At 34.7% G+C, this 26,414-nt stretch overlaps 1 protein-coding gene and 1 long non-coding RNA gene across 4 annotated transcripts; both read right to left on the bottom strand.

The window, feature by feature from the left end:
- Positions 1-2,296: 2,296 nt before the first annotated feature.
- LOC129922066 (E3 ubiquitin-protein ligase rnf168-like) lies at positions 2,297-24,763 on the bottom strand. Of its 3 annotated transcripts, XM_056006372.1 has the most exons (11): positions 24,556-24,762; positions 22,681-22,740; positions 22,388-22,456; positions 18,716-21,602; positions 17,889-17,965; positions 17,502-17,614; positions 7,463-7,544; positions 6,850-7,164; positions 6,242-6,306; positions 3,575-3,706; positions 2,297-3,420 (listed from the first exon to the last, which is right to left on the bottom strand). In XM_056006372.1, the coding sequence occupies exons 4-11, from the start codon at positions 18,769-18,771 to the stop codon at positions 3,157-3,159; spliced, it is 1,104 nt and encodes a 367-aa protein (XP_055862347.1). In that variant the 5' UTR covers positions 18,772-21,602; positions 22,388-22,456; positions 22,681-22,740; positions 24,556-24,762; the 3' UTR covers positions 2,297-3,156. The 3 variants fall into 3 exon arrangements, with proteins under 3 accessions (XP_055862347.1, XP_055862349.1, XP_055862348.1); XM_056006374.1 differs by lacking the exon at positions 17,889-17,965 and having other exon boundaries at positions 24,556-24,761; XM_056006373.1 differs by lacking the exons at positions 2,297-3,420; positions 3,575-3,706; positions 6,242-6,306; ... (2 more) ...; positions 17,502-17,614; positions 17,889-17,965 and having other exon boundaries at positions 18,772-21,602; positions 22,354-22,456; positions 24,556-24,763.
- Positions 8,949-16,995, bottom strand: LOC129922067 (uncharacterized). Its single transcript, XR_008774071.1, has 2 exons — positions 14,732-16,995; positions 8,949-9,431 (listed from the first exon to the last, which is right to left on the bottom strand). It is a non-coding gene; the product is annotated as an uncharacterized LOC129922067 (long non-coding RNA).
- Positions 24,764-26,414: the final 1,651 nt, after the last annotated feature.

Genomic DNA, 26,414 nt, shown 5'->3' with positions numbered 1-26,414 from the left:
TAAAATGTTTGAAAAGTTAGTTTAGGTATTTGTTTATAGATTTCATTTCACTTTTTATTTTCAACCTTTTTCTATGGTCAGTATCTTCATATCTGCCTGGTCGTGCGGTTTGCACGCTGGACTGTCGTTCAGATTTATCGATGATACCTGGTTCAAACCGTGCCCGCTCCCATCCCCCGTCGTCCTGCGGGAGGTTTGGACTAGGAAGTAATTATCTTCAACTCTGAAGGAACATCCGAAACATGTAAAACATTTTACAAACATATCTGTATTGTTATGAGATGTATAAATCTAACTAGCTTCTGTATGAGTTACATTTATATATATGATGCTTGTCATAGAATTGGTCATTCTTTTATTGTTCATCTTGATTTGTTTCCATTATGCTGACAGTAAAAGTTTTGCTGGTCAAAATATTTACAAGGAACTTCATTCTGTCTATTGGTTATGTTGTTACTAAAAAAAAAAACACGTAGTATTCAAATACCTCCTGACCCCTATTTTGTTTACGATATGCGTTTCCTGTGAGTTACTATTAATTTTATATTAATCTACATTGATATATTTTTGACCTAGTTGACTGCAGTATATATCAACCTAGATTTAAGTTGACTGTGGTATATATCAATCTAGATTCAAGTTGACTGCATCAGACCATTTTTTTTTTTGTATATTGGTGGAGTGGTTGTGTCTCTTGCCTATCTGTTCTAAACATCCAACCAAACGTAATGTGTCTTGTTTGTGTTTGTCTCTAGATAGCTAGCCAACACTACGTAATGTGTCTTGTCTGTGTCTCTAGCTAGCCAACACTATGTAATGTGTCTTGTCTGTGTCTCTAGCTAGCCAACACTACGTAATGTGTCTTGTCTGTGTGTGTCTCTAGCTAGCCAACACTATGTAATGTGTCTTGTCTGTGTCTCTAGCTAGCCAACACTATGTAATGTGTCTTGTCTGTGTCTCTAGCTAGCCAGCACTGTAATGTGTCTTGTCTGTGTGTCTCTAGCTAGCCAACACTATGTAATGTGTCTTGTCTGTGTGTGTCTCTAGCTAGCAAGCACAATGTAATGTGTCTTGTCTGTGTGTCTCTAGCTGGCCAACACAATGCAATGTGTCTTGTCTGTGTGTCTCTAGCTGGCCAACACAATGCAATGTGTCTTGTCTGTGTGTGTCTCTAGCTAGCAAGAACAATGTAATGTGTCTTGTCTGTGTGTCTCTAGCTGGCCAACACAATGCAATGTGTCTTGTCTGTGTGTCTCTAGCAGGCCAACACAATGCAATGTGTCTTTTCTGTCTCTAGCTAACCAACACATCTATGATTATTCTTAATACTAAGTCATAAACACTAGACACATGTTTTAGTATAAATGATGTATTCATATTATTGTTCGGAAAATGACATTCTTGTATCTGACATTTAGAAGTTGACATTATTGTCTCGGTCATATTTATTTGTTATTGTGTAGCCTGCCTGTACTCATAATCCCATTTTTAGAAACATATGTTGTACTCCCTCCCCCCTTTTCCAAACGTTATGTAGAAATGATTGCTAGGCTGTGCCCAGTAGTTCCTCTAGAATACACTGCTGTCTAGCACTGTTACACTCATGTCTAGATAATAGCTACATGAGATGGGTTTCACTATAAGTTGGTTTGTTATTGCTAGGCTGTGCCCAGTAGTTCCTCTAGAATACACTGCTGTCTAGCACTGTTACACTCATGTCTAGATAATAGCTACATGGGATGGGTTTCACTATAAGTTGGTTTGTTACAATTTATATTTATAATATATATATATATATATGTACAGAACTATTTATGCAACTAACTGCTGTTAAAAGTTAGGATAGTGATGTGATCAAATAGTGTTGAGTGACCTTTTGGTTTTTCATGGGACAAGAAAACAGAAGACACTGCATGCACAGAATAGCTCAAGTTTTGAAATACATAGTTCAGTGCCTTCACATCAAACTAGTGATTGTGTTTAGAATGTATTGTTTTAACATCTAAATTATAGTTGTTGAACTTTGGTCTCCCACACAGTAAATTGATAGGATCCACTGAAGTCAGTTGTATATTGATCAAGGCAAGTATCCATTAGAGTATGTACATAGTTGGGTGACAATAGCCACTAGAGTATGTTGTTTCTGATGTTACTATCTTTCTATCCCATAATTCTCTTGGTGAGCACATAATGTAGTGATGATATATTTTGTACAAACTATTAAACTATCTCCATACAATCCTCAGGTTTTTGTTCTCTTTGTTTATATAATACAGACTGGATTCAATTACAAATGGCATTTTTCATTAAGGCTTTTATTAAAAGGCATGACAAAAACAAAGTCTGTTACATTTTAATCAATGTGCTGTCAAAGTTTTAGTTCAATTTAGTTTAAGAAAATGTATTTTGATTAAGTCTGATAGTATTCTAATAAACAATGCTTGCTAAAAGTTAAAAAAAAAAATAGACATTTTCAAATAGTGTTTTTTTTTTTGCAAAGTTTGGATTAATGAATGTATTTCTCTTTAAGGCTTTGGCAGTAAGTTAATACATGAAAATATCAAATATAACATGACAATCCAGGGTAAATGTTTGGCATAGACTATGCAAAGATCATACATGTAATATAGAAATTTTGTTTGATAATTAGCAGTAAAAAAAGTAAATGAAAGGTTTCAAATGATGGATAAATAGAAACATCAATAAATTGTAATGTATATTTATATATATATAGACCAATATAATTCAAAAACATGTGATCTAGATAGAATAGGAAGCACTTGGAATCAACAACTCAAGAACAATAAGTCTGTGTTTAGAATAACATCATATGTTTACACAGCATTCTGTACATTCTGGACATAAACAATAAATTGATGCCTAGAGGCTGATAAATAACATAACTTATAATTATTCTTTCTTTTAAATTGTTATTTTGTATGACGATGTCATTCAATAGTATAGGTAAGTGCAAAAGGTCAGACTGTTATGGGTCATGTGACAGTATCAAAAAGAAAGTAGCCAACAACAAAAACATTACTAAAACATAAAAAAACAACTCAACCCAACATATAACAATCAACAACACAATGTAACAGTCACTCATCACATTTATGCTTTCTACAGAATGTATATTCATTGCTAGATCCTTTTGACCTATCCACCCACTATTCTTTTTTTATCCATTAAGTCAAAAAATTCTTGCAATTTTGTTGCAAACCTAAGGTCATCATTCTTTTCTGAACTATTGCCAGCAGGTATAGCTGATCTGTTTTCTGTGAGTTGTGAAGAGTCATGGAAACTTTCAGTGCCAGAAAGACAGTTGTTAGCTCTCCAACTAAACACTATATCCTCTGCTTTTAAACACTTCTTTAATCTGACAACTGGATTCAGAAAGAGGCTATTTTTTTTAGACTTTTTCTGAAACAAGAAACACATCTCCAGTTTAAAAACATGAAAGCATTGATTAATAAAAATATGAAAGACACTTCAACAGAATTGGAAACAATCAAAATCAATAAATTCAAATTATTTTTACATTATTAAGTTTTTATTTATTACAATATTTATTGACCTTTTCAAGCATCAGTGCTTTCTCTTCTATTTCCACATTTTCTGACAAAAATTCTTCCTGTTGCAGAGCTTCAAAATTTACTTTACTGGCCTCCTCCTCTTTCTTTGCCTGTTCGTCCTTTTTTTGCTGAATCTAATGAATAATAAACGTTTTCATATAAAAGAGATTCAATTCCAGTGAAGTTCTACCTACGACCATAAAGGAACAAGAATTTTTTTTTTGAGTTTATTGATATAAGAAAACACTCAACAAAGCCTTGGCACAACTGATGCTATAAAGACAGAGTGCTATAGCAGTAATGTATAGCCACAGAGAAGTAGATCGGGCTCAATGCAAATAATATATTTTTTTAACCATTTAACACAACATGTTGTTTTATGGAGGAATTGGCAGAGAAATGGTATAATTAATAGTTACTTTTGCACCAGCCAGCATTGGAAGTGTCTTTTTGTGTAGGACAGTTGTTAGGGTAAAATTTTTGTTTTGGTCATTGAATTTCATTGATTTTGGTATCTGTTGTGGTTATTTTGCAGATGGAACAGAGCTACAGTTTAGTTAAAAAATAAATCTAGATCTACATATATTTAGTTATTTAAAGAGAGAAAGGGGCTGTAAAGAAAGATCTGGTCTGCGTGACAGTAACAGTTGATGCTTGATCAACATTATTCAAGTATTATAATCAATATCCAGATGTTCTTGATAATCAAGTTTTGAAACAACTAAGTCTAAATAGGGGCAAAGGGGGTACTGGAAAGGGGTAGTACCTTTGATGGTCTGGTATGATGCACTATTAGGTGGATGGCCTCACTGGTCCCCTTCCGACCCCTAAATCTCACACATGTGGCTCCAAGCGCCATGTCCTGGAAAACCGCTTCAGCTGGGGGACTAAACCATGTGAGGGGGTGGTGATAACATGGCACCACTGGGTGAAAGGCCTTCTAGACTAAGGTCACCAGCCAGGGAGGAAGAGTCCCAGGATGGACTACGACGGCCACATGTTCAGGACCAAGGCAAACCACCAAATTAGAGGTACTCAGTTGTGGTCAAGCATAGAGAGGGATGGGCGCCGCCATGCAAGTATTTAGCCCTCGTTACACCAAATGAGATAATGACCGTAAATAAATCCATACCGGCTCGGCTGTTGCCCGGGTTACCAAGGGCCGCGTCTACAGTCACAGACCAGGACGGAGGTGAGAAGTGTATTACTGGTCCGTGCAAAAATAAAATAAATACCAGGAATAATTCACCATAGGAACATGGAATGTGAGATCACTAATAGAGGAAGGAAAAGTTGAAGAGCCCACACATGAAGTTAACCTAATTCATTTCAACATCATAGGACTCTCTGAAATGCGCTGGAAAAACATAGGTGAAACAACCACAGAAGATGGCCATAAACTGGACTACAGTGGACTACAAGATGTCCACAAACAAGGAGTAGGATTTCTTGAACACAGTAACTACAGCAATTGCGATGAGAACTGGTACCCTATATCTAGTCGACTCATTTCCATAAGTTTAAAGGCATCACCCTTCAATATCACCATCATTCAAGCCTACACTCCTACATCAACTTATGAGGATGAGGCAGTAGAAGAGTTTTATGAGCTATTATAGGAAGTGGTCAATAAAGTCCTGAAAAAGGACATCCTTGTTGTACAAGGAGACCGGAATGCCAAAGTAGGAAGTGACTCCTACCAAACCTGGAAAGGCACTTGTGGAAGATACAGTAACCTCTCAACCAATGAACGAGGTCAACAACTTTTAGAATTTGCGAAATACAACAATCTCTTACAGGCTAACAAACTAGGATGCCACAAACAATCGTGTATAACCACATGGCACAGTCCGAACGGAGAATACCACAACCAGATCGACTATATCAGCGGTTCTCAACCTTTTATGCTCGGCAACCCCTTTTTACAATCCCCCACTCTTCCGCGACCCCCGCACACACACACACACATACAGCAATAGAAGAATAGACAATAACAATCCTTATTTTCGATGGTCTTAGGCGACCCCTGGCAAATCGTCAATCGACCCCCAAGGGGGTCGCCACCCACAGGTTGAGAACCCCTGGACTCTATCATGGTGCAATTGCTATAAAATGATTTTGATCTAGATTTTCTTTCTTTTTGTTTTTAAGTTATAATTAGCCACAACTGAATTGATTGAGACCACTTAATTATGCCAGTCACTCCCCCATTACTACTATCAACTAATAGAAATTAAGCAAGGAAGGTGATTCAAGTATATGCCAGTCACTCCCCCACTACTACTATCAACTAATAGAAATTAAGCAAGGAAGGTGATTCAAGTATATACCAAGTCACCCTGTCAGATGAAACAAGAGAATCACCTAACAACACCAGCATGGGAATTTTGTGGGACGCAGCTGAGAAGCACTGAAACCTCCCAGATACCCTCTCTCCCCACTGGTCCACAAAAGAGATTGGACCATAGCACATTGAGAATGCTATATATATAAAACCTATGAACCAGAGAGAAACACTTATACAACATGATGAAGGAATAATATGAATGAAAGATGCACTATAAAAAAAAAATGTCACCGTAACTACCATGTTTACTCTAAAAGAATGACAATTAAAATTTAAAATTTGTTTCCATTTCTAGGAATTATAAAGTTTATTCATATTTCACCTGCTGGATAGCAGCTTCATATTCTTGTCTGATTTCTCCAGGACAGGAAATTTGTCGTCTTTCCTCTGAAACAAAATGGGAACTTTTCAATAATTTTGTTCAGCTCTGAAACAAATGGGAGCTTTTCAATATTTTTTTATCATTACTCAAGGTTAAAGCCATTGTCTTTGCATGAATCTACCTTTAGTCTGGTCTGTTTCATTCTAAAGGTGGTTAGAATCACAGTAATGATATTTTTCTGCCCATAGTCGAAAAAAAAAAAAACGCTGGCTAAGACTGTACATCTATTTAAAGGGCTTGCAAAACTTTTTCTGCAGGGAACAGTTCCAGGAACAAGAAGGAGAGGCAGATAAAAGATGCAATGGGGGACAACATTATGAACTGTACAGCCCTGTCTATGGAAAAGCTGCTTATTCTGGCAAAAGAAAGTAATGGAAAGAATTTACCAACAGTTCATGGATGCCCTAAAAAGACTAAAGGATTACTGAAGGTGATTTTATCTTTATGTTCTATATTTCTCAAACATCCTTGATGGGATTTTATTACTATTTTTGATACATAGCAAAATAACAATCCAAAAAACATTAGTTTCATGTATTTCAACTTACGGGCTTCAAACTTATCTTCTTCATCTTCTTTGTCGCTTTCTTCGCTGGCTTCCAGCCTGCGCCTCACTTTTTCAGAGAAGGCCTCTTGGATGTCTTTCCACTTTTCCATGTTTATCAATTTATTTTCCTTGGCAGCTTTTCTGGCCCAAACTGAAATGCGCTTCCTGCAGACTGGACATGAGAGGTTGGCTTTTTCCACTGTTTCCTTGTAACATTTTAAACACAGTGAGTGATTGCAGGGAAACGTTACAGGCTGAATGAGTAAGCTAATGCATACTGGGCACATGCACTCAGATTCAGACAGCATTTTTTTTCCTGTAATTATAGATAGCAAAGCAAATTAGAATTTGATCTGAAAAAAAAACTTTTATTTATTTGATTGCACAGACATGCCTACCCCCAAGACCCAGAATGTGGAACACTCAGGTTGAAAATGTGGAACATACACGCGGTTATGTTTGTCAGCCATACTGTACGCAATAAAGAAAAGTCTTGATTTTTGTGATCCATGTCATTGCCTTATTATTTCTCAGGATCCTATGCTTGAATTAGATTTTTAAAAAAACTAAATGTAGTTTTTGTATCTATTATGCAAAAAGCTTGCTTTGTTTACCTTTAAAAGGAATTCTTGGTTCACCAGGTGTCTGTGTCATTTTGGAAGAGTCACATTGTTCAGTAGCAATCACCGGAGCAATCTAAAGCATATTTAATTATAAATAGAACACAGCATTGCAAAAGAAAATTGGACAAGATTTGTAATAGAGCAAAAACATGTTGAGAGACTATATATATATTATAAATATAAATTGTAACAAACCAACTTATAGTGAAACCCATCCCATGTAGCTATTATCTAGACATGAGTGTAACAGTGCTAGACAGCAGTGTATTCTAGAGGAACTACTGGGCACAGCCTAGCAATAACAAACCAACTTATAGTGAAACCCATCTCATGTAGCTATTATCTAGACATGAGTGTAACAGTGCTAGACAGCAGTGTATTCTAGAGGAACTACTGGGCACAGCCTAGCAATCATTTCTACATAACGTTTGGAAAAGGGGGGAGGGAGTACAACATATGTTTCTAAAAATGGGATTATGAGTACAGGCAGGCTACACAATAACAAATAAATATGACCGAGACAATAATGTCAACTTCTAAATGTCAGATACAAGAATGTCATTTTCCGAACAATAATATAAATACATCATTTATACTAAAACATGTGTCTAGTGTTTATGACTTAGTATTAAGAATAATCATAGATGTGTTGGTTAGCTAGAGACAGAAAAGACACATTGCATTGTGTTGGCCTGCTAGAGACACACAGACAAGACACATTGCATTGTGTTGGCCAGCTAGAGACACACAGACAAGACACATTGCATTGTGTTGGCCAGCTAGAGACACACAGACAAGACACATTACATTGTGCTTGCTAGCTAGAGACACACACAGACAAGACACATTACATAGTGTTGGCTAGCTAGAGACACACAGACAAGACACATTACATAGTGTTGGCTAGCTAGAGACACACAGACAAGACACATTACGTTGTGCTGGCTAGCTAGAGACACAGACAAGACACATTACATAGTGTTGGCTAGCTAGAGACACAGACAAGACACATTACATAGTGTTGGCTAGCTAGAGACACACACAGACAAGACACATTACGTAGTGTTGGCTAGCTAGAGACACAGACAAGACACATTACATAGTGTTGGCTAGCTAGAGACACAGACAAGACACATTACGTAGTGTTGGCTAGCTATCTAGAGACAAACACAAACAAGACACATTACGTTTGGTTGGATGTTTAGAACAGATAAGCAAGAGACACAACCACTCCACCAATATACAAAAAAAAAATGGTCTGATGCAGTCAACTTGAATCTAGATTGATATATACCACAGTCAACTTAAATCTAGGTTGTGTGATGTTGCTAGTTCAGGCTGTCTTGAAGTCAACCAATTACTCTGCAATCGTTTGGGTGTAATTGTTCGGGTGTATTACGTGCAGTTGAACGACAATCCAAACAAGGACTATACAACATCTATTTTAACAAGTGAAGAGATGTAGTCAACTCTGATGAACAATTGTACATGGATTTATTCTGATAAAAGGCCACAGTAGAAGTCTCTGTCACTAAACACGTCGTTACCCTGGAGTGTTCTATCGCTAACTGATTTTTCAGTCTCTAACCCAACATATCCCAAACGTCACTAGTCCCGTTCAATATGCGTCTTCTATGGTGCGTAGCTAAATAACTAACCTATATAAATAAGGTGTCTAACAGATTCCTCCCCCCCTTGAAAAAAAAATATGTCAATATTTTTCCACTACTGTCAAGTCTTACAAGGGCATTTTCAATTTAAGGGGAAGACAAACAAACATAAAATCTTGACATCTTCATCTTGACTTCTTCATCCTAACTTGACAGTTCCTCATATTCAATGTCAATGTTCATAACATTCCAGAATCATCTTCATTGGTACACAATTCATCATGTAGGAAAATGTGGCATCTTATGGACACGTCATACACTCATAAAAAATGTTCTTCACTGGCAGTAATCTGATAAAATACAACATTTCAAAAAACAATTATAGACTTTATTTACACATTCAATAAATTTTTTTTCTTACCACCCTTTTATACGCTTTTGTCCATTTTTCTTTTATACTCACCCTTTTCCATAGAACTAACTTTCGTCAATGATATATGAAATGATTCACACAAAAAAAAAATATCCATACTTACTTTTAAATGCTTAACATCAAATTTACTTATCTCCCTTTTCCATAACATATAAATGGTGTCAATATATTAATATATATTACATACTCAATATAATCATAGTTTATTTACAAAATTATTTCACTTCAATGTCATTCTAGACAATAGATCAGCTACAATATTCACAGATCCACTAATAGCTTTCACTTCAAATTTATATTCCTGTAGTGCTAAGAACCATCTATAAACACGACTGTTTTTCATGCTCTTTTGCTGTATATACTGAATAGGTTTATGATCAGTTAATAATATGAATTTCCTTCCTATTAAATAGCTCTCTAGCTTAGTAATTACCCATATTACAGCTAAGGCTTCTCTTTCAATGACACTATATTTTTTCTCTGCCTCTGACAATTTTCTACTTACATATAATATAGGATGTAAGTTATCATAGTTCTGCATTAGACAACCACCAATAGCATTACCAGATGCATCAGTTGTGACATAAAATATTTTGTCTTTATCAGGCAGCCTTAATATTAGTTCATGACTAAAAACATCTTTAATTCTGTCAATAGCTTTCACACATTCCTCATTACAAACTACTTTTTGAGGTTTTCCTTTTTTAAGTAAGTCATTTAATGGATTCACTATTTCTGCTAAGTTCTTTATAAACTTTCTGTAATAATTTACTATTCCTAATATGCTTTTAATTTGTCTTTTTGTTGTAGGTATTTCAATATTAAGTACTTTCTTTATGTTATCTTCAATAGGGCTAATCATGTTGTTATTTACTTTATGTCCTAGAAAAATTATTTCCTCCAATCCTATTTCTACTTTTTCTGCTTGAATTGTAAGTCCACTTTCTTTTATTATTTTGAATACTTCTTTTACATCTACCAAATGTTCCTCCCAACTATTATTAAAAATACATATGTCATCCAAATAGCAAATAACATTTTCTTTGTTTCCAATTATCATGTTCATCATTCTATTAAATGTGGCTGGTGCATTTACTAATCCAAAACTCATATAATTCCATTGAAAAATACCATATGGTGTTACAAATGCTGTGTAAGGTTTTGCATTTTCTGTTAAAGGTATTTGCCAATAACCTTTAGTTAAATCTAATTTAGTAAAAAATTTTGCTCCATTTAATTTATGTAAAATATCCTCTATATTTGGCATTGGATATGGGTCAAATTCTGTGATGTTGTTAAGTTTCCTATAATCAATACATAACCTTATATCTCCATTCTTCTTTTTGGCTATCACAATTGGTGAAGCATAAGGAGATGTTGATGGTTCAATTATACCTGATTCTAGTAAATTATCTATTTCTTTCTTTACTTTGTCTTGTAAATGTAGTGGTATTCTATATGGCTTAAGCTTGATAGGTTTTGGATCTGTTACTTTAATGTCATGTTTAATAATATTAGTTTTTCCTGGTATGCTGGAAAAAATTTCTTTGTATTCCTGTATTATTTTAGTTATGTCTTTTGACTTTTCCTTATTTAAATTATTAAGATTAATCTTTTGCCAAGTTTGATTCTCTTTTGTTTCTATTACAGGTATTTCCTTAATATCATTTTCATTATGATTTTCATTTGTTATTATCATTAAGCATTCTTCTCTTTCTGAAAATGTATTTTCTATTTCCTCCTGAATGTTTTGTATTAACCCATCTTCTCTATCATAATACAGTTTCAAATTATTTATGTGATATGTTTTAATTTTCCCATTTATTTCAATTTGATAATTCACATCATTAATTTGTTTTATCACCTTAAATGGACCTTTCCATTGTTTACCAATTTTATTTTTCAGGTCATTTATCAATATTAATACATTGTTTCCTACTTCTAGTGTTTTCAATTGCCTTTTCTTATTTATATTCTCATGAGCACTTTGTTTGTACTTCTTATTGTTGTTATATGCTTGAGTCCATATTTCTTTCAATTCTGTTGTGATTGTTGTTTCACTGTCATTATTTAATTTATTCTCATTGTTTATTAGATTTTCTTTGAAAACATCTAATTCATCTCTAGGTTTTCTTCCATGTATTATTTCATATGGTGAAAATTGTGTTGCTTCATGGATGTTGTTTCTATGAGCAAATAGTACATAGTTAATGTAATGATCCCACTTGTTCTGATTATTCTGAATTATCTTTGTTAGTGATCTTTTTAATGAACCACCATATCGTTCACATAAACCATTACTCTCTGAAGAGTATATGTGTTGTATATTGTATTGTTTAGTCCATTTCTTAAATTGTTCTGACTTAAACTGAGATCCCTGATCACTCAATATAATTTTAGGTATACCATGTCTTGTAATTACTTTTTGAGTTATGGCATTAATGATATTTTCTGTACTTGTATTTGATAATGGGATTGCCTCTGGATATCTACTAAACATGTCTATTACTGTTAGAATGTATTTATTATTATTTTCAGTTTGAATTAAAGGACCTATTAAATCAATAGATACTTTCTGAAATGGTGCTGTAGGTTCATCCATTTCTTGAATAGGTGCTTTATTCACTAGGCTTTTGTTAGATCTCTTTTGACATATGTCACATGAGTTTATGTATTTGTTGATTGTTGCTTTCATTTTGGGCCAAAATACTTGTTTTGACAAATTCCTATAACATTTCTTTACTCCCCTATGTGCTGCTAAATTATTATCATGTGTCATGATTAAAACATCTTTCCAATATTTCTGTGGTAAGACAAGTTGTTTTATTTTCTTGTTATCATTACTTGTTTGTCTAAATAATATTTTATTCTCTATACAAAATTTCTCCATTGGATTATTATTGTTTTTATCTGATATTCTTGAATAAATTTTCCCAATAATATTGTCATTCATTTGTTCTAATGCAAATGTGGGTATTGTTTCTTTTTCACTTTGAGATATTTGTGTTTCAAGACTATTTTGTGTTTCATTTTCTATCTCTCTTTCCTTAACATCTGTATTTTCTATTTGTATTACTTTACTGGTTTCTTTTTCTTCATCCTTACTTATTACATTTATTGTATTTTCCTGTTTCTCATCTTGTTTATCCATTGATCTTGTTATTACCATACTTGTTATATTTTGTGTTTCTATGTTTTCATGATTTTGTCTTATGTTTTTGTATTTGTTTTGCCAGTCTTCTAATTCTTTTCTTGAACATTCTTTAACTCCTTTTATGTTTCCTACTAACATATCATATCTCATTTCTGGTATTGCAATGCCATCACAATAACCAGTGAAAAATGGAGTTTCAATGTACACCCTTATAGCTTTAAATTCCCTTACAGTGCCATCTGCTAATTCTACTTTCCTAGTAAACCCTTTATACCAATGAGGTTTGACAAATTTAGTTTTTACTGCCAAAGTGTTACAACCTGAATCCCTAATTAATTCCACCGGAATTCTGTCTACAAACCCTGGGTACACTGCAAAATTGTTCCTATTTCCTTCCATGAAATATACCCTATCTGTACCTTTATTTTTGTATTCCCTACTGTAACTCCTATTTCTATAATTTCCCCTGTCATTCCTATCTCTACTCCTATATCTACTGTTATTTTGTTCATTGTATCTATTTCTACTTCCAGACCTGCTATTCCCTCTTCTACAGTTAGCTGCTATATGACCTTTTCCTTGACATTTAAAACAGGTTATTTCACTATATTTTTTATTTCCACTATTTGATCTGTTTCTATTTCTACTTCTATCAACATTTTCTTTGGTGTATCCTATTAAATCTACTTTGCTCTTATCTCTATCAGAAAATGGTTTATTTGGATATGCATTTTTGTAAACTCTCATTATTTCTGTTATTTCATCTATAGTTTTTGGATTTCTTTCTCTAATAAAAGATTGTAATTGAGGATCACATTTATTTACAAAGTTGTCCACTAGAATAAAATTTTTTAATCCCTCATAAGAGTTATTCACTTTTTCTAATTTTACCCACTTATTGAAAAAATCCTTTTCCATATTAATAGTAGTTTGGGGTTCTATTCCTAATGATGGTATATTGTCAAAGTATTTCTTTCTGAAAGTTGTAGCATTATGACCATATGCGTTCAATAACTCTCTTTTTAAGACCTGATAGCTATCATCAATATGATGGTCATGATTTTGGCATATTGTTAGAGCTTGACCATGAACAAAGTCTATCAGTATTTCAGACCATTCTTCTTCAGGCATATTAAATGTAGACATTTTTGCCTCATATCTTTTCAAAACATCACCAATGTCATCCTTCTGTTCATCAAAACTTTGTATCTTCCTTTTTAGCCATGTCTGCGAATTAGGGTTGTCTCTTTGAGTGGTATAATTATTTGAGTTATTTGTGTTATTTCCTTGTTCAGTTTGGGCTCTGGCTTGTGCTGCGTCCAATCTCATCTTCTCCATTTTAGCTTCATGTTCTCTCTGCCTTTCTTGGTCCTCTTTTTGCTTCTCATATTCTTCCTTTCTGATCCTATCTTGTCTCTCTATCTCTTGTCTTTTTTCTTCTTTCTGTCTCTCTATCTCTTGTCTTTGACGTTCCGTTTCTTCCTTCACAACTTGCTGTACATAAGCTGCTAAATCCTTTCCTTTTAACTCCATGGCCTTTCCATCCTGTATAGCTGTTTCCTTAACCTCCTTAAGGTCCACATATGATGATGTAGCCATTGTATTTTATATTTTATATATATTTTTACTTAGCCTATATTGGTTATGGCTATACTTTGTACTTATTTTATATTTAAGTTTTTACAAACTTTTATATAAGTTTAAGTCTCTATCTATAGATTTAGTAAATGAGTAAATCTAGTCTGAGTTATATTCAAATCTGCATATTACATCTAGTATCACACAAATTTAAATTTAGTATATTATAGTATGTATAATAATACCATTTAGATCTAGTTATCAAGAGCACTATGACTATTAGATCTAGTATGAATAACTATGATCAACTTTAAAACCTGGTATGACTGAAGTCACAGTGAAGTGTTTAGAGTAAATTCAAAGACAAGACTGTCTAGAGTCTAGATCTAGAGTAGATTATGGTTCTATTCAACCATATGAAACAACTATGTGTATACAATGTCAAATATATCTTCAACAAGATATATATATCTAGAATGTACTACCTTCATTCATTTTTCAATTAATAATATTTCAAATTAGAGTCTAGATAATCAAATGTACCAAAGAGATGTACAATTTGTAGATCTAAATTTAGCCAGACGACAGTGTTTGACTACATAGCCAGTTTCGGCATTATTCTCATGGCAAAATCATATTTGATTTTAACCGCTCAAACTAAAATTATTTTAGTCTGATTCACAGTAAAAGAATCCTACCAGCACTTTCTATCATTAAGTGAAAAAAAAATACAGATCTAATTAAATTAATAAAAATAAATAATTTAAAATAATATAAACAAATGAATAATTAAATGAGGCTATCGCTATGGGTTGGGATATGACAATATGGCACACAATGATAACGTCACGAAGTAACTAGGCAACAACGGATATGACGTTTACACAAACAAAACAAATTACAATCCTAAACGTATAATATAGTTTTTCATCTAAATTATGTCTTTACCCCGAACGGGTTTAAGGCTTCAGCACCACCTGATTTTACTCAGGCTAACATACCAAATTTAGACAAAATCTATTTCTAAGGGCAATCTAAACATACACTAATAAGAAAAATGGCACTTAGCTTTTGATAAGAAAGATCCCTTTGTTCGGACTCCCGAATATGCTAGATCACAACAAATTCCACTGCCTCTCTTCCAGTTCTGACTCTGTTCTCCGGTGCTACCAGTATCCCACGTAATGCCACAGATGTCCTGATATGCCACAGCAAAATGTCCCAGTTTCTTCGATGACTGTTGATGACCGTATGTGTAGTTCCGACGACTTTGTGTACACAGTTACTGACGAATAGGTTAACGGTTCTTCTGGCGATGACTTGACTTGTGTAGGCGACTACTGACAAATAACAGTCTCTTGACGGCAACTTGATCTGGACGACTGACGAATAACGAATTTCTTGACGATGACTTGATCTGGGCTGACGAATAACGGCTTTCTTGACGATGACTTGATCTGGGCTGACGAATAACGACTTTCTTGACGATGACTTGATCTGGGCTGACGAATAACGGTTCTCTAAAATAGTTCACTGCTTCTGCTGCTACTCTGGTAGTACGACGAAGTTTTCTGTTGTACTCTGCTTCACTAGACCAAACTGTCCAATGTAGACTAGGTGAAACCAAGGTCACCTCCGACGGCGTTCCGTTATACGACTAACGGTTTTCAACGAAATTAAGTGGATGTAGCTGTTTCCACAACTTCAATATCAGCACGTCTAGATATCGTCTAGACCAACGAATACTACATAGATCAATGTTCAGTGCTGATAAAGATTACTTCACTAACCTTCCAAAGGTTAAACACAGTGTCCGTTATAAAAGTGGCAAGCAACCGGTTCAATGAGCAAACTGCTCCACAAGAATCTCTCCAAGGGTAAGACGACAGAGCGATTTCGATTTAGTTAGCTATCACACTTGTAGTACTCACAATACTTCTGACAGCGGGCAAACTGTCCTTCTCGAAACTGACGAGGTAAAACTTGATACTCGATGTGGCTCCTATGACGAAGAAAAAAATATGTCCAACAGGTTCACTAACGATCTCTCACCCGTTATGAATGAACGGTTTCTCTGGTTGTAGGTCGATTCAGCATATGAAGATCAGGCGTTGATAATATACTGGTTAAGTAGACCAGACGTTGCGATGATTACGGTCCTGACGAAGGTCACCCTGAGTTAACGGCTCGTTGAACGTGCGATCAAACAGGCGACGACTGTATGTAGATCTAGAACAAAGTCACTCTGCGATGATGCTGTGTTCAGCCGTACTCCGATGAAATCTTATAACTTCGAGTGCACGACCCTCACCTGAGTAAACGTTCTGCTTCGAGGTCCGGTTCGATGTTCGGCTTCATCAGGGGTCCGGCTTCGAGGTTCGGGGTCGCCACTGTGATGTTGCTAGTTCAGGCTGTCTTGAAGTCAACCAATTACTCTGCAATCGTTTGGGTGTAATTGTTCGGGTGTATTACGTGCAGTTGAACGACAATCCAAACAAGGACTATACAACATCTATTTTAACAAGTGAAGAGATGTAGTCAACTCTGATGAACAATTGTACATGGATTTATTCTGATAAAAGGCCACAGTAGAAGTCTCTGTCACTAAACACGTCGTTACCCTGGAGTGTTCTATCGCTAACTGATTTTTCAGTCTCTAACCCAACATATCCCAAACGTCACTAGTCCCGTTCACTATGCGTCTTCTATGGTGCGTAGCTAAATAACTAACCTATATAAATAAGGTGTCTAACAGTTGATATATACTGCAGTCAACTAGGTCAAAAATATATCAATGTAGATTAATATAAAATTAATAGTAACTCACAGGAAACGCATATCGTAAACAAAATAGGGGTCAGGAGGTATTTGAATACTATGTGTTTTTTTTTTAGTAACAACATAACCAATAGACAGAATGAAGTTCCTTGTAAATATTTTGACCAGCAAAACTTTTACTGTCAGCATAATGGAAACAAATCAAGATGAACAATAAAAGAATGACCAATTCTATGACAAGCATCATATATATAAATGTAACTCATACAGAAGCTAGTTAGATTTATACATCTCATAACAATACAGATATGTTTGTAAAATGTTTTACATGTTTCGGATGTTCCTTCAGAGTTGAAGATAATTACTTCCTACTTATGGCAGTTGTGAAATGGGGGAGGGAAGAAGAGTGAATGATGAATGTTTACATAACCGCTATTTTACAAAGTGAAAATGAACCTCCTGCAAAGCTAAATTTACCTTTTTTAAAGTCTTCACATATTTGACTTTCTGGCGATGGTTTTGATGACCCATGTTTTTAATGGCTTCTTTGGTCAATCTTTCCATTTGCTCACTTGTATATTTGTCTCTTTCTGATGATTAAAAAAAATAAATAAATATCACTTTTCAGTTGTTTTTCTAGTAGATATCTAAATATATTTTTTAAAGACTAATCTTAATGACACGAGTAAGTATTGTCACATGTTGCACTGAAATATGCTCATCTATTAGATTTGTATTAGATTCTTTGTTGTAAAACATATTATTAACAAACAAAAAATGCTCAATTCTAATTAATAACTAAGAAATTTGCTAATCGCTGAGTAATTATTAAAAAGAAAATATACAAACATAAATGCTACAAACCCAACAAGATTTTTATTTCCAATTGAAAATTATCCAAGACATCTCTGAAAGGCTCTATTTTTTTAATCAGTTTCCAGCTGGTGATGAAATGTAAAACAATTTTTGTAAACATTTTTTTTCCAAGTGCAAGTCATTCATTCCATTTAGTAGACATGATTAATCAGGAATTTTCTTTTAACGATGCAACTTTTAATTTACAACATCTAATATCACCACCACAACAAACAACAGAGCCCTAAGAGAAACAGGTAATTAAAAACAATACAAAATTGTCACTTTGTTGGGACGTGGATGAATGGCACTTTAGCTACCTATCATGTGGGCACAGAAATATACCAGATACCTCTCTTACAATAAGGCAAAATCCCCCCCCCCCCAACATACACATACCACACACTAAGTCCACAAGTGTTTGAACCAGAGAGCACTGAGCCTGCTATAGCATGAAAAATGCGCTATACAAAAGTAATTTTAAATAAAAAATTTATTTTTAAAGATAAAATGTTAACATCTTTTAACTGAAGCGCTGTAGCTGAGCGGTACAGTGCTTGGCTTCTGAACTAGGGGTCCTGGGTTCGAATCCTGTGAAGACTTGGATTTTTAATTTTGGGATCTTTGGGCACTTTGAGTTCACCCAGCGCTAATGGGTAACTGACATTAGTTAGGGAAAAGTAAGGCGGTAGGTCGTCATGCTGACCAGTTGAAACCCTCGTGAACCGTAAGCCATAGAAACAGGTAACCTTTACTTTAATCTTTTAACTGAGAATAATTTTTAAACATAGTGTACCAGGAGAGAAATGTACATCAAACAATAATTATGGACTTACTTTTCTTCCAGCTGTGATGACAAAGCCTCCTTGTCTTTTTCCAAATGGACAATCATAGTCTTGAGCTCCTGTATTGTTTGATTCAAGTTACTTCTCTCATTCTAACAGTGCTCAAGCTTCTGCGTCAGTTCTGCTACTGATGAGCTCAAAACGGAGCATTCTTTCTTGAATTGTTCCCTTTCATCAGCTAAGCCTTTCTCAAGGTCGTTTCTAATGTATTCTGATTCCACTAAAGTATTAGCTAGATTTCTAATTTCAGCTTTCAAATCTGCTATTTCTTTCTCTTTATTCAAAATAGTTGATTTCATCTGTGAGTTTTCTAATTTGTATGAGTTTAGAGACTCCCTTTCTTTATGCAGTTGAGACAAAACAGTTTGACACTCTTATTAGTGTCGTTCTGTAATTCTGATATGGCAGCTTTCAAATGGTCTTTCTCTGCCTGAGATTCTTCTTGTAATGCAGATATGGTCATTTTCAACTGGTCTTTCTCTACCTGAAATTCTTCTTGCAATGCAGATATGGTCATTTTCAATTGGTCTTTTTCTGCCTGAGATTCTTCTTGCAATGCAGATATGGTCGACTCTCAGCATCTAGCTGGGAAGAACTGATATTCATATCATTTTCTAAATGAGCATTTTTAGATTGCAGTTCTAGTACAGTTTTATTCAAGAGATTGTTCTTGCCTTCATAGTTTGTTACTGTGGTCTGTAATTCTAAGATTGAAGATGTCAGTACTGAACATTCGTTATGAAACTTTTCTCGCTCCTCCATCATACTGGAAGAGATGCTATCCCTCTCCATTTCCAGGCTAGCTTTTGTATTTTCTAAATATGTAACTTCTTTATCCAATCTTGAGATAGTTGACTTCATTTCTAAATATTTCACAATTTTTTCAGTCAGTTGCGTTGAAAGAACTTGACATTCTTGAACAGAATTAGTTAATTGATTTTTCAATGCTAAAGACTCTGTTTGCAAAACAGCAATAATATCATTTAGTCTGACTTTTTTCTTCCAATAATTCTGCTACATGTCTCTCTGCCTTTTCTTTTTCATCTTCCAGCTGGCAAGACAAGGCTTTTCTATCTTCTTCTAACCCAGTGTTTTTCATCTTCCAGCTGGCAAGACAAGACTTTTCTATCTTCTTCTAACCCAGTGTTTTTCATCTTCCAGCTGGCAAGACAAGGCTTTTCTATCTTCTTCTAACCCAGTGTTTTTCATCTTTAACTCATTGATGGCTTCATTTAAATGATTTTTTTCCACTTGAAAATATTCAATATCATTTTTTAGCTCTACAAGTGATGACATTAAAATCGATAAGTCTTTCTTTGACATGTCTCTCTCCTCATCAAGGCGAGAAGAAAGGCAGATTCTAGCATTTTTTAATTCTGACATAGTCTGAACTAAAGTTGTTCTTTCAGCTTTTAGATCTGCTAATTCAGTTTCCATTGATGAAACAGCTAACTTCATCCATGAGTACTCCTCTTTGAAAGTGCTGACTGAGATCTTTTCTTCCTTCAGTTCAGAAGAAATCGCTTGACACTTTTGTACTGAATCTTCTAATTTCTTTTCCAACTCCAATGACACTTTCTGTACCTCTGATATCATAGCATTCAATTTCTCTTTCTCTGCCTCTGATTCTTTAAGTGCAATCTGTGATTTGTCTCTTTCCAATTCCCATTGGGAAGAAATAGCTTTCTTATCATTCTCTAAGCTAGCATTTTTTTTCTCTAGCTCATCAATTGTTATTTTTAATTGAACCACTTCCGGGTGAAACTGTTCACGTTCCTGTTTTAGTTCTGTTATTAATGACATAAAAACTGAACATTCTTTTTTGGACTTTCTCTTTCCTCCTCTATGCATGAAGAGAGGCCATTTTTGTCTTTCTCAAGACTAGCTCTTACGTTTTCTAACTCTGATAAACCTTGGACTAAATTAATTTTTTCAGTTTTCAAACCTGCTATTTCATTCTCCATTTTTAAAATGGTAAAATTCATTGCTGAGCATTCTTCTTTGATAGTGCTGACTGAACTCTTTTCTTCCAAAAGTTGGGATGAAACAGATTGAAACTCTTGCTCAGTATTTTCTAATTTCTTTCCCAATTCTAAAGTCTCTTTCTGTAACTCCATTATTCTACTGCTTAACTTGACTTTCTCTGCCTCTGATTCCTCTAGTAATACTGATATGGATGATTTTAACTCTTTCTGTGGCTTGTCTCTCTCGGCTTCAAGCTGAGTAGCAATGATATCTTTAGTTTTCTCTAGACTGGCATTCATTGTCACTAGCTCTTGGATTGTTCTGTCCATTTTATTGTTTTCCTCATCATAGATTTTCCCCTCCCTTTGCAACTGTGTTATTGTTGACATTAAAGTAGCACATTCTTTCTTATACCTTTCTTTTTCCTCATTCAAACAAGAAGAGATGGCATCCCTATCTTTCTCCAAATTAGCTTTAGTGTTTTCCAACTTTGAAATGATTTTGGCTAATTTGATTTTCTCAGATTCTAGTTCTTTCACCTCATTCTGAAGTTTACAGACATAAGACTGAAGTGACAAGCATTCTTTCTGTAGATTCTTTACAGTGTTCTTTTCCTTTTCCAGCTGAGCAGAAATAGCATGGCTCTCATGTTCAGCGCTGGCTCTTTTGCTTTCCAAATCTGTATTTTCCTTCTGCAATTCTGAAATGGCTTTGTTTAATTTGTTCTTTTCACTTTCTAGCTCTTTCAGATTTTGTTCACCTGAAGACAACTTCTGTTCCAAGACTTTATAAATTTTTTCAAACATATCCTTTTGTTTGTTGGCCCCCGTGAGGAGAATGTCCAAGCTTTTGATTTGATCCTGCGCTTCTTTTAGTTTCCTATGCATTTCAATGTTGTCTGGGAGTCTGTACCCTGTTAGAAAAAAAAAGCCTACAATAAACATCATTTCCTATCAACTAGATATTAGGCATAGTGATTAACAAAAAATACTGTTCGGAATAGTTCAAGTAGGGTATATTTAAATTTTTGGTCTTATTAATTATTAGCTTCAGTTTTTTGTGTATATGACAGCTATTTGAATATTAATATATTAATTATCTATGTATATTATCTTTTGTACTAAACTAGATAATTTGTTGCAAGAGAAAACACTACAGTACAAGATTATAATCATAAAGCATTCTGATTTTGTTAACCAATTGTAAATCAATAACCAAAATGTTTTTGCTAATATTTTCACTTGATTTTCAGACCTTGCATTCTATAAAACAGATGATGTAAAGGTCTTCTGTTTCTTTGGCTAACAATTGTGTCATATGTCAGCACAACGAACAACTAATTTTGTTTCCCAAATAATGTCATGTACCCAATAGAGTTGGGTGGAATAAGAGGATCCTAAAATTCAAATTCCTAGTCTTCAATGAAATTCCAACCAGAGGCCCATCGGTTTTGAAGCCAAGCATTTCACCCATCAGCCACCCCACCACATATATATATATATATATGGAAATGACTCCCAACTATTATATATATATATGGAAATGACTCCCAACTAATTCAGAAAAGTTTGGAATCCAACTATTTGACTTTGCACACTTAAACTTATTTACCAATTTAAAAGTCAATAATCCTTGTAACATTTAAGAATTATATTTTTCCTTGCCTAAGTCCATAGATTGTTGAAGTCTTTATTTTACCTATGTCTTTATATGTCCTTCCACTTTGATCTAATCTGTTAAGGGATCATGTTCTGTTCAGTTCCAAGTCTGCAAAAAAAAATGTAACACATTTATTCATTTATATAAAAACTACAATGGGACTTTTCTTTTGTTATGTATTGTAAGCGCATTCTTAAAAAAAAAAGTATGTTTCATAAGCTAGCATAGATTTAAGATATATAAATATTTATATTTAAATATATATATATATATATATATATATATATATACACAAATATAGTAATTTAAAAAAATATATATAAAAGGCAGACCTTTAATAGGACCATGATGATCACCTAACATATTGTAACTGCCGACTCCAGGAATATTATCTAATAACAAAATAAAAACAAAGTCATACTCCTTTTTAGCATTATATTCTTTAGACAATTTATAAAATTACAATTTAAATTATATCTAGTACAGTGCAAAGTTTAAGCACTCTATATAGTCCAGTTTTTCCATCTTACTATGTAACTCAAGTCAGTGCCTAATCTAGTCTCCATCTATAGAATAGATCTAGATCTAGTTAGAAAAAATAATTAATTAAGACCATTTTATAGATCTATAGCGATATAACAACAAGATATAGCTTTAGTCAATTCTAGTCTGGATAAAATGATGAGCTAAGTAGTTATGAACTATTTCAGCAACAAATGTAAATTATATTACATTTCAATACTGGGACAATTGACTCTTGATAGTTCAATGGTTCTGGGACTGGAAAATGGGGGAGGGGTGGATTGTCCATAACATCTGATTAAAAAAGGTTAGCTGAACTTAAAGGAATTTAGAAGTACATGTCAAGTATCAGTAGTTTCAAATATTTCAGTACTATTGTCTCTAATGATGGAACCAAACATGGCCAGAATTGCACCGTCCACAGCAGCACTTGTTAAGTCAAAACAATATGGAAAGACAAAGGCAAAAGCTAGCCCTCAACACTTAAATCAGACTGATGTAATTCATGGTCATGGAGTCACATTCTTATATGCTTGCAAATCTTGAATACTGACTGCAGAACTAGAGGATGCTAGCAATGAAATAGGGATACCTGCTGTTGAGATGGAGATCAGCAAGTCTGGGCAGTCAAACAGAATATGAGGCACGGTTTCCTCTTCTTCCACGCAGCGGGGGCACCGTGAATCAAAATTGGCCATAGCTGCGAGAAATATGAGCCAACAGGACAGTGGCCTGTCCTGCACTGTGCTATAATAGCTTGCTCAGGCCTGGACAGCCTCCACCACAGGGAAGTGCGGTCAGGGCACCTCATGCGCTCCCAGACTCCACAGGCTTTTTGGGACTTGTCCCAGCACTCAAACCACTTTTCCATTTCTGTTTTTTGTATTATAGCCAGGGCTTGATGCAAGCTTACAGCCTGTTCAGTGGGTGGAATTTGCCCTCCCTGGTTGGCCAAAGAGTCTGCAATTGTGTTGCCAGTCACACCTATGTGACTCAGTACCCACTGCATTATTACAGGGGTGCCATAGCGTTGTTTGATGTTATGTGAAGGCATGATGACAGTGCTGATATTGGGGGGCCATGGTCCGGGGCTTTGCAAAGCCTGTAGTACAGATTTTGAGTCAGTGACCACAACAATCTGTGTTGCCCTCAAATGTCCCTCGCCGAGTTGAGAGTCAATGACCTTTAAGGCTTCACAGACTACCATGGTCTCCGCATCAAAACTGCAAACACTACCACATGGTCAAAAGATTTTAATTGTGTAAGAGCCAAGAAAGTTGATGTAGGCTCCATAGCCTGCTCTTCCAGAATCTATTGATGCCGACCCATCAGTGTATGCAAAAATAGCACTGGGCATGAAGGTATTAATTGTCCCCAGAGCTAGGATTTAAAGGTCGTTAGATGAACGACTTAGCTTAGTGGCTTAGTGAAAAAAAACTGTGTGAGATGAGATGATGTCACTGGCTAAGCAGGGGATGTAACTGGATAAGCAGGGGGAAGGCTAGTTAAGACTGCCTCCCCAGGTCAAAAGTTTTAAGGTCAGATTGAGATTGAGTTTAGTAGATGATAGATTTACTTATTAATTAAGAAATTAATAGTAGAAGTAGATCTAGTATTAGTAGATCTAGTAAATTTCTAGCTCACAAAGCAAAGCTGATTTCATTATTAGTATTTATGATTCTTACTAGTTTAGAGTGTAAATATTAAAGTAAATTAAGGGGTCTTGAGCAACAAGAAATGCCAGATGATTGTTTTGTTTTAGTTAGCAACATTGGTGTCAGAGTAATCTCCCTTTACCAACTGTTGACCAATTATTAAAAAATTGTAATCAAGAGTTATGAAAGAATTTAAAAAAAAATAAAAAAAACTATTAGAATATATGCAGAATATTAGGCTTTACAAAGCCTAATATGTTTTTATTTTTGTTCACAAAATTTTTCTAGACATAGACTATCACCAAATGTGTCCATGGCCATTATTTTCTTTGTTAATTGGCATTTTCCACTTTGTAAGCGCCACTAAAGACTAGATCTATATGGCCAGGCATGATATCTAATATGAAACAAAATTAACCTTTGTTCTCTATCCTAACGTCTGTATTGGAGTATTGGTGAAAACAAAAAAGTGGTATTTTCATTAGAACTAAAATAAGATATCTTATCAATACTTCCTTTATTTTATACACCGGATCCACCAAGTTATCTATTTTTAATTCTGCCTCGTCTCAAGACTAAACCAAAACGAGTGACTCACCTGGGTGCATCCATTGCATTTCGAGACAAAAGGAGCCATATATTATATATATATATATATATATATATATATATATATATATATATATATATATATATACACACACATTTGAGACCAAAAGAAAATCTGCTGCCGAGGACAAACGACGACGAAAAGAAAATCTAAATCGACCACCTGCGGACAATGGTTATGCTTGCCCTGGATGTGGCAAAATATGCAGGTCACAGCTGGGGCTGCGCAGCCACGGGAAATACTGTATTCTTCATTAATCTTTGGACTCGAAGACAAGCCTTAATATATATAATAATAAATTAAATAAATTCTGCCCTCTTACGTAATCTTTCGTAATCTTTCGTTTCGAGGATAGTGTAAATCTTTTATGCCTTGTATAGAGACCCACGGAAATAATTTAATCATTATTAGGAGACGGCGACGTACAAGGTTCTATAATGTTATATAAATACGCATGTCATGTCTATTATTATATTAGCTACGTCATCGTGCATGTTTGTGTGTGTGTGTGTGTGTGTGTGTCAATGTCGGATCCGGCTCAGACCGTACTCTTCAAAGCAGATTCAATATATGTTAAAAAAAAAAAGTAAAGCTCCCCTTTCAGACCTTGCAATCAATAGAGCAAATGATGTAAAGGTTTTCTGGCCCCACAGTTAGCGAGGGTGTCGTGTGGCCAGCACAACGACTAACCGTCTTTACTATGGAAAGTGTTAAACCAATGACTTGGCAGATTATAAATCATTAATTAACATACATGACTAGATTGTCACTAGGAAGTAACGTTTGTATTTTATAAGATAATAATAATAATGCTCGTCTTCAAGACCGAATAATAATAACAATGATGATAATTTTATTTATAAAGCGCTGTTAACAAACTAAATGTAGGCTCAATGCGCCGTAATAACATTACATACATAAACACGAGGGTTACAATGACAAACTAATCTAAAAAAAAGTTTTAAACAGATAGATCTCAATGTTCTTCTTAAAAGTGGTGTAGCATGTTGTCTGTCTGAGATCAATGGGGAGTGAGTTCCAAACCTTTGGTCCGTGCACTGAAAAAGCCTGCAGACCGTAGCTTTTGAGCGTTGAGTCCATTGTCGCAGGGATAACAAGGAATGCTTAAAGAGCCCAAAATTAAAATTACCAGTTTTCACCAGGATTCAAACCTGGGACCACTCAGTTTGAAACTCAAGCGCTATAGCACTCAACCACCGCGCCTCTATTAAATAACTTCATATTCACTAATTACAATTTTTCTTTTTACGCTTGAATA

Source organism: Biomphalaria glabrata, chromosome 12 (assembly GCF_947242115.1).
Source record: "Biomphalaria glabrata chromosome 12, xgBioGlab47.1, whole genome shotgun sequence".
In the NCBI taxonomy this organism is placed as follows: Eukaryota; Metazoa; Mollusca; class Gastropoda; family Planorbidae; genus Biomphalaria; species Biomphalaria glabrata.
The sequence above is the reverse complement of the archived record's forward strand: the minus strand, read 5'-3'. Positions and strand labels throughout refer to the sequence as shown.

Bases quoted from the DNA above. Each gene is read 5' to 3' on its own strand.
- LOC129922066 (XM_056006372.1), bottom strand. From the start codon at position 18,771: ATGATTGTCCATTTGGAAAAAGACAAGGAGGCTTTGTCATCACAGCTG. The intron at 17,615-17,888 runs GTTTGTAGCATT...TTTAATCATCAG, and splicing joins GGAAATAAAAATCTTGTTGG to AAAGAGACAAATATACAAGT. The intron at 7,545-17,501 runs GTAAATTTAGCT...AATATGCTTTAG, and splicing joins ATGTGAAGACTTTAAAAAAG to ATTGCTCCGGTGATTGCTAC.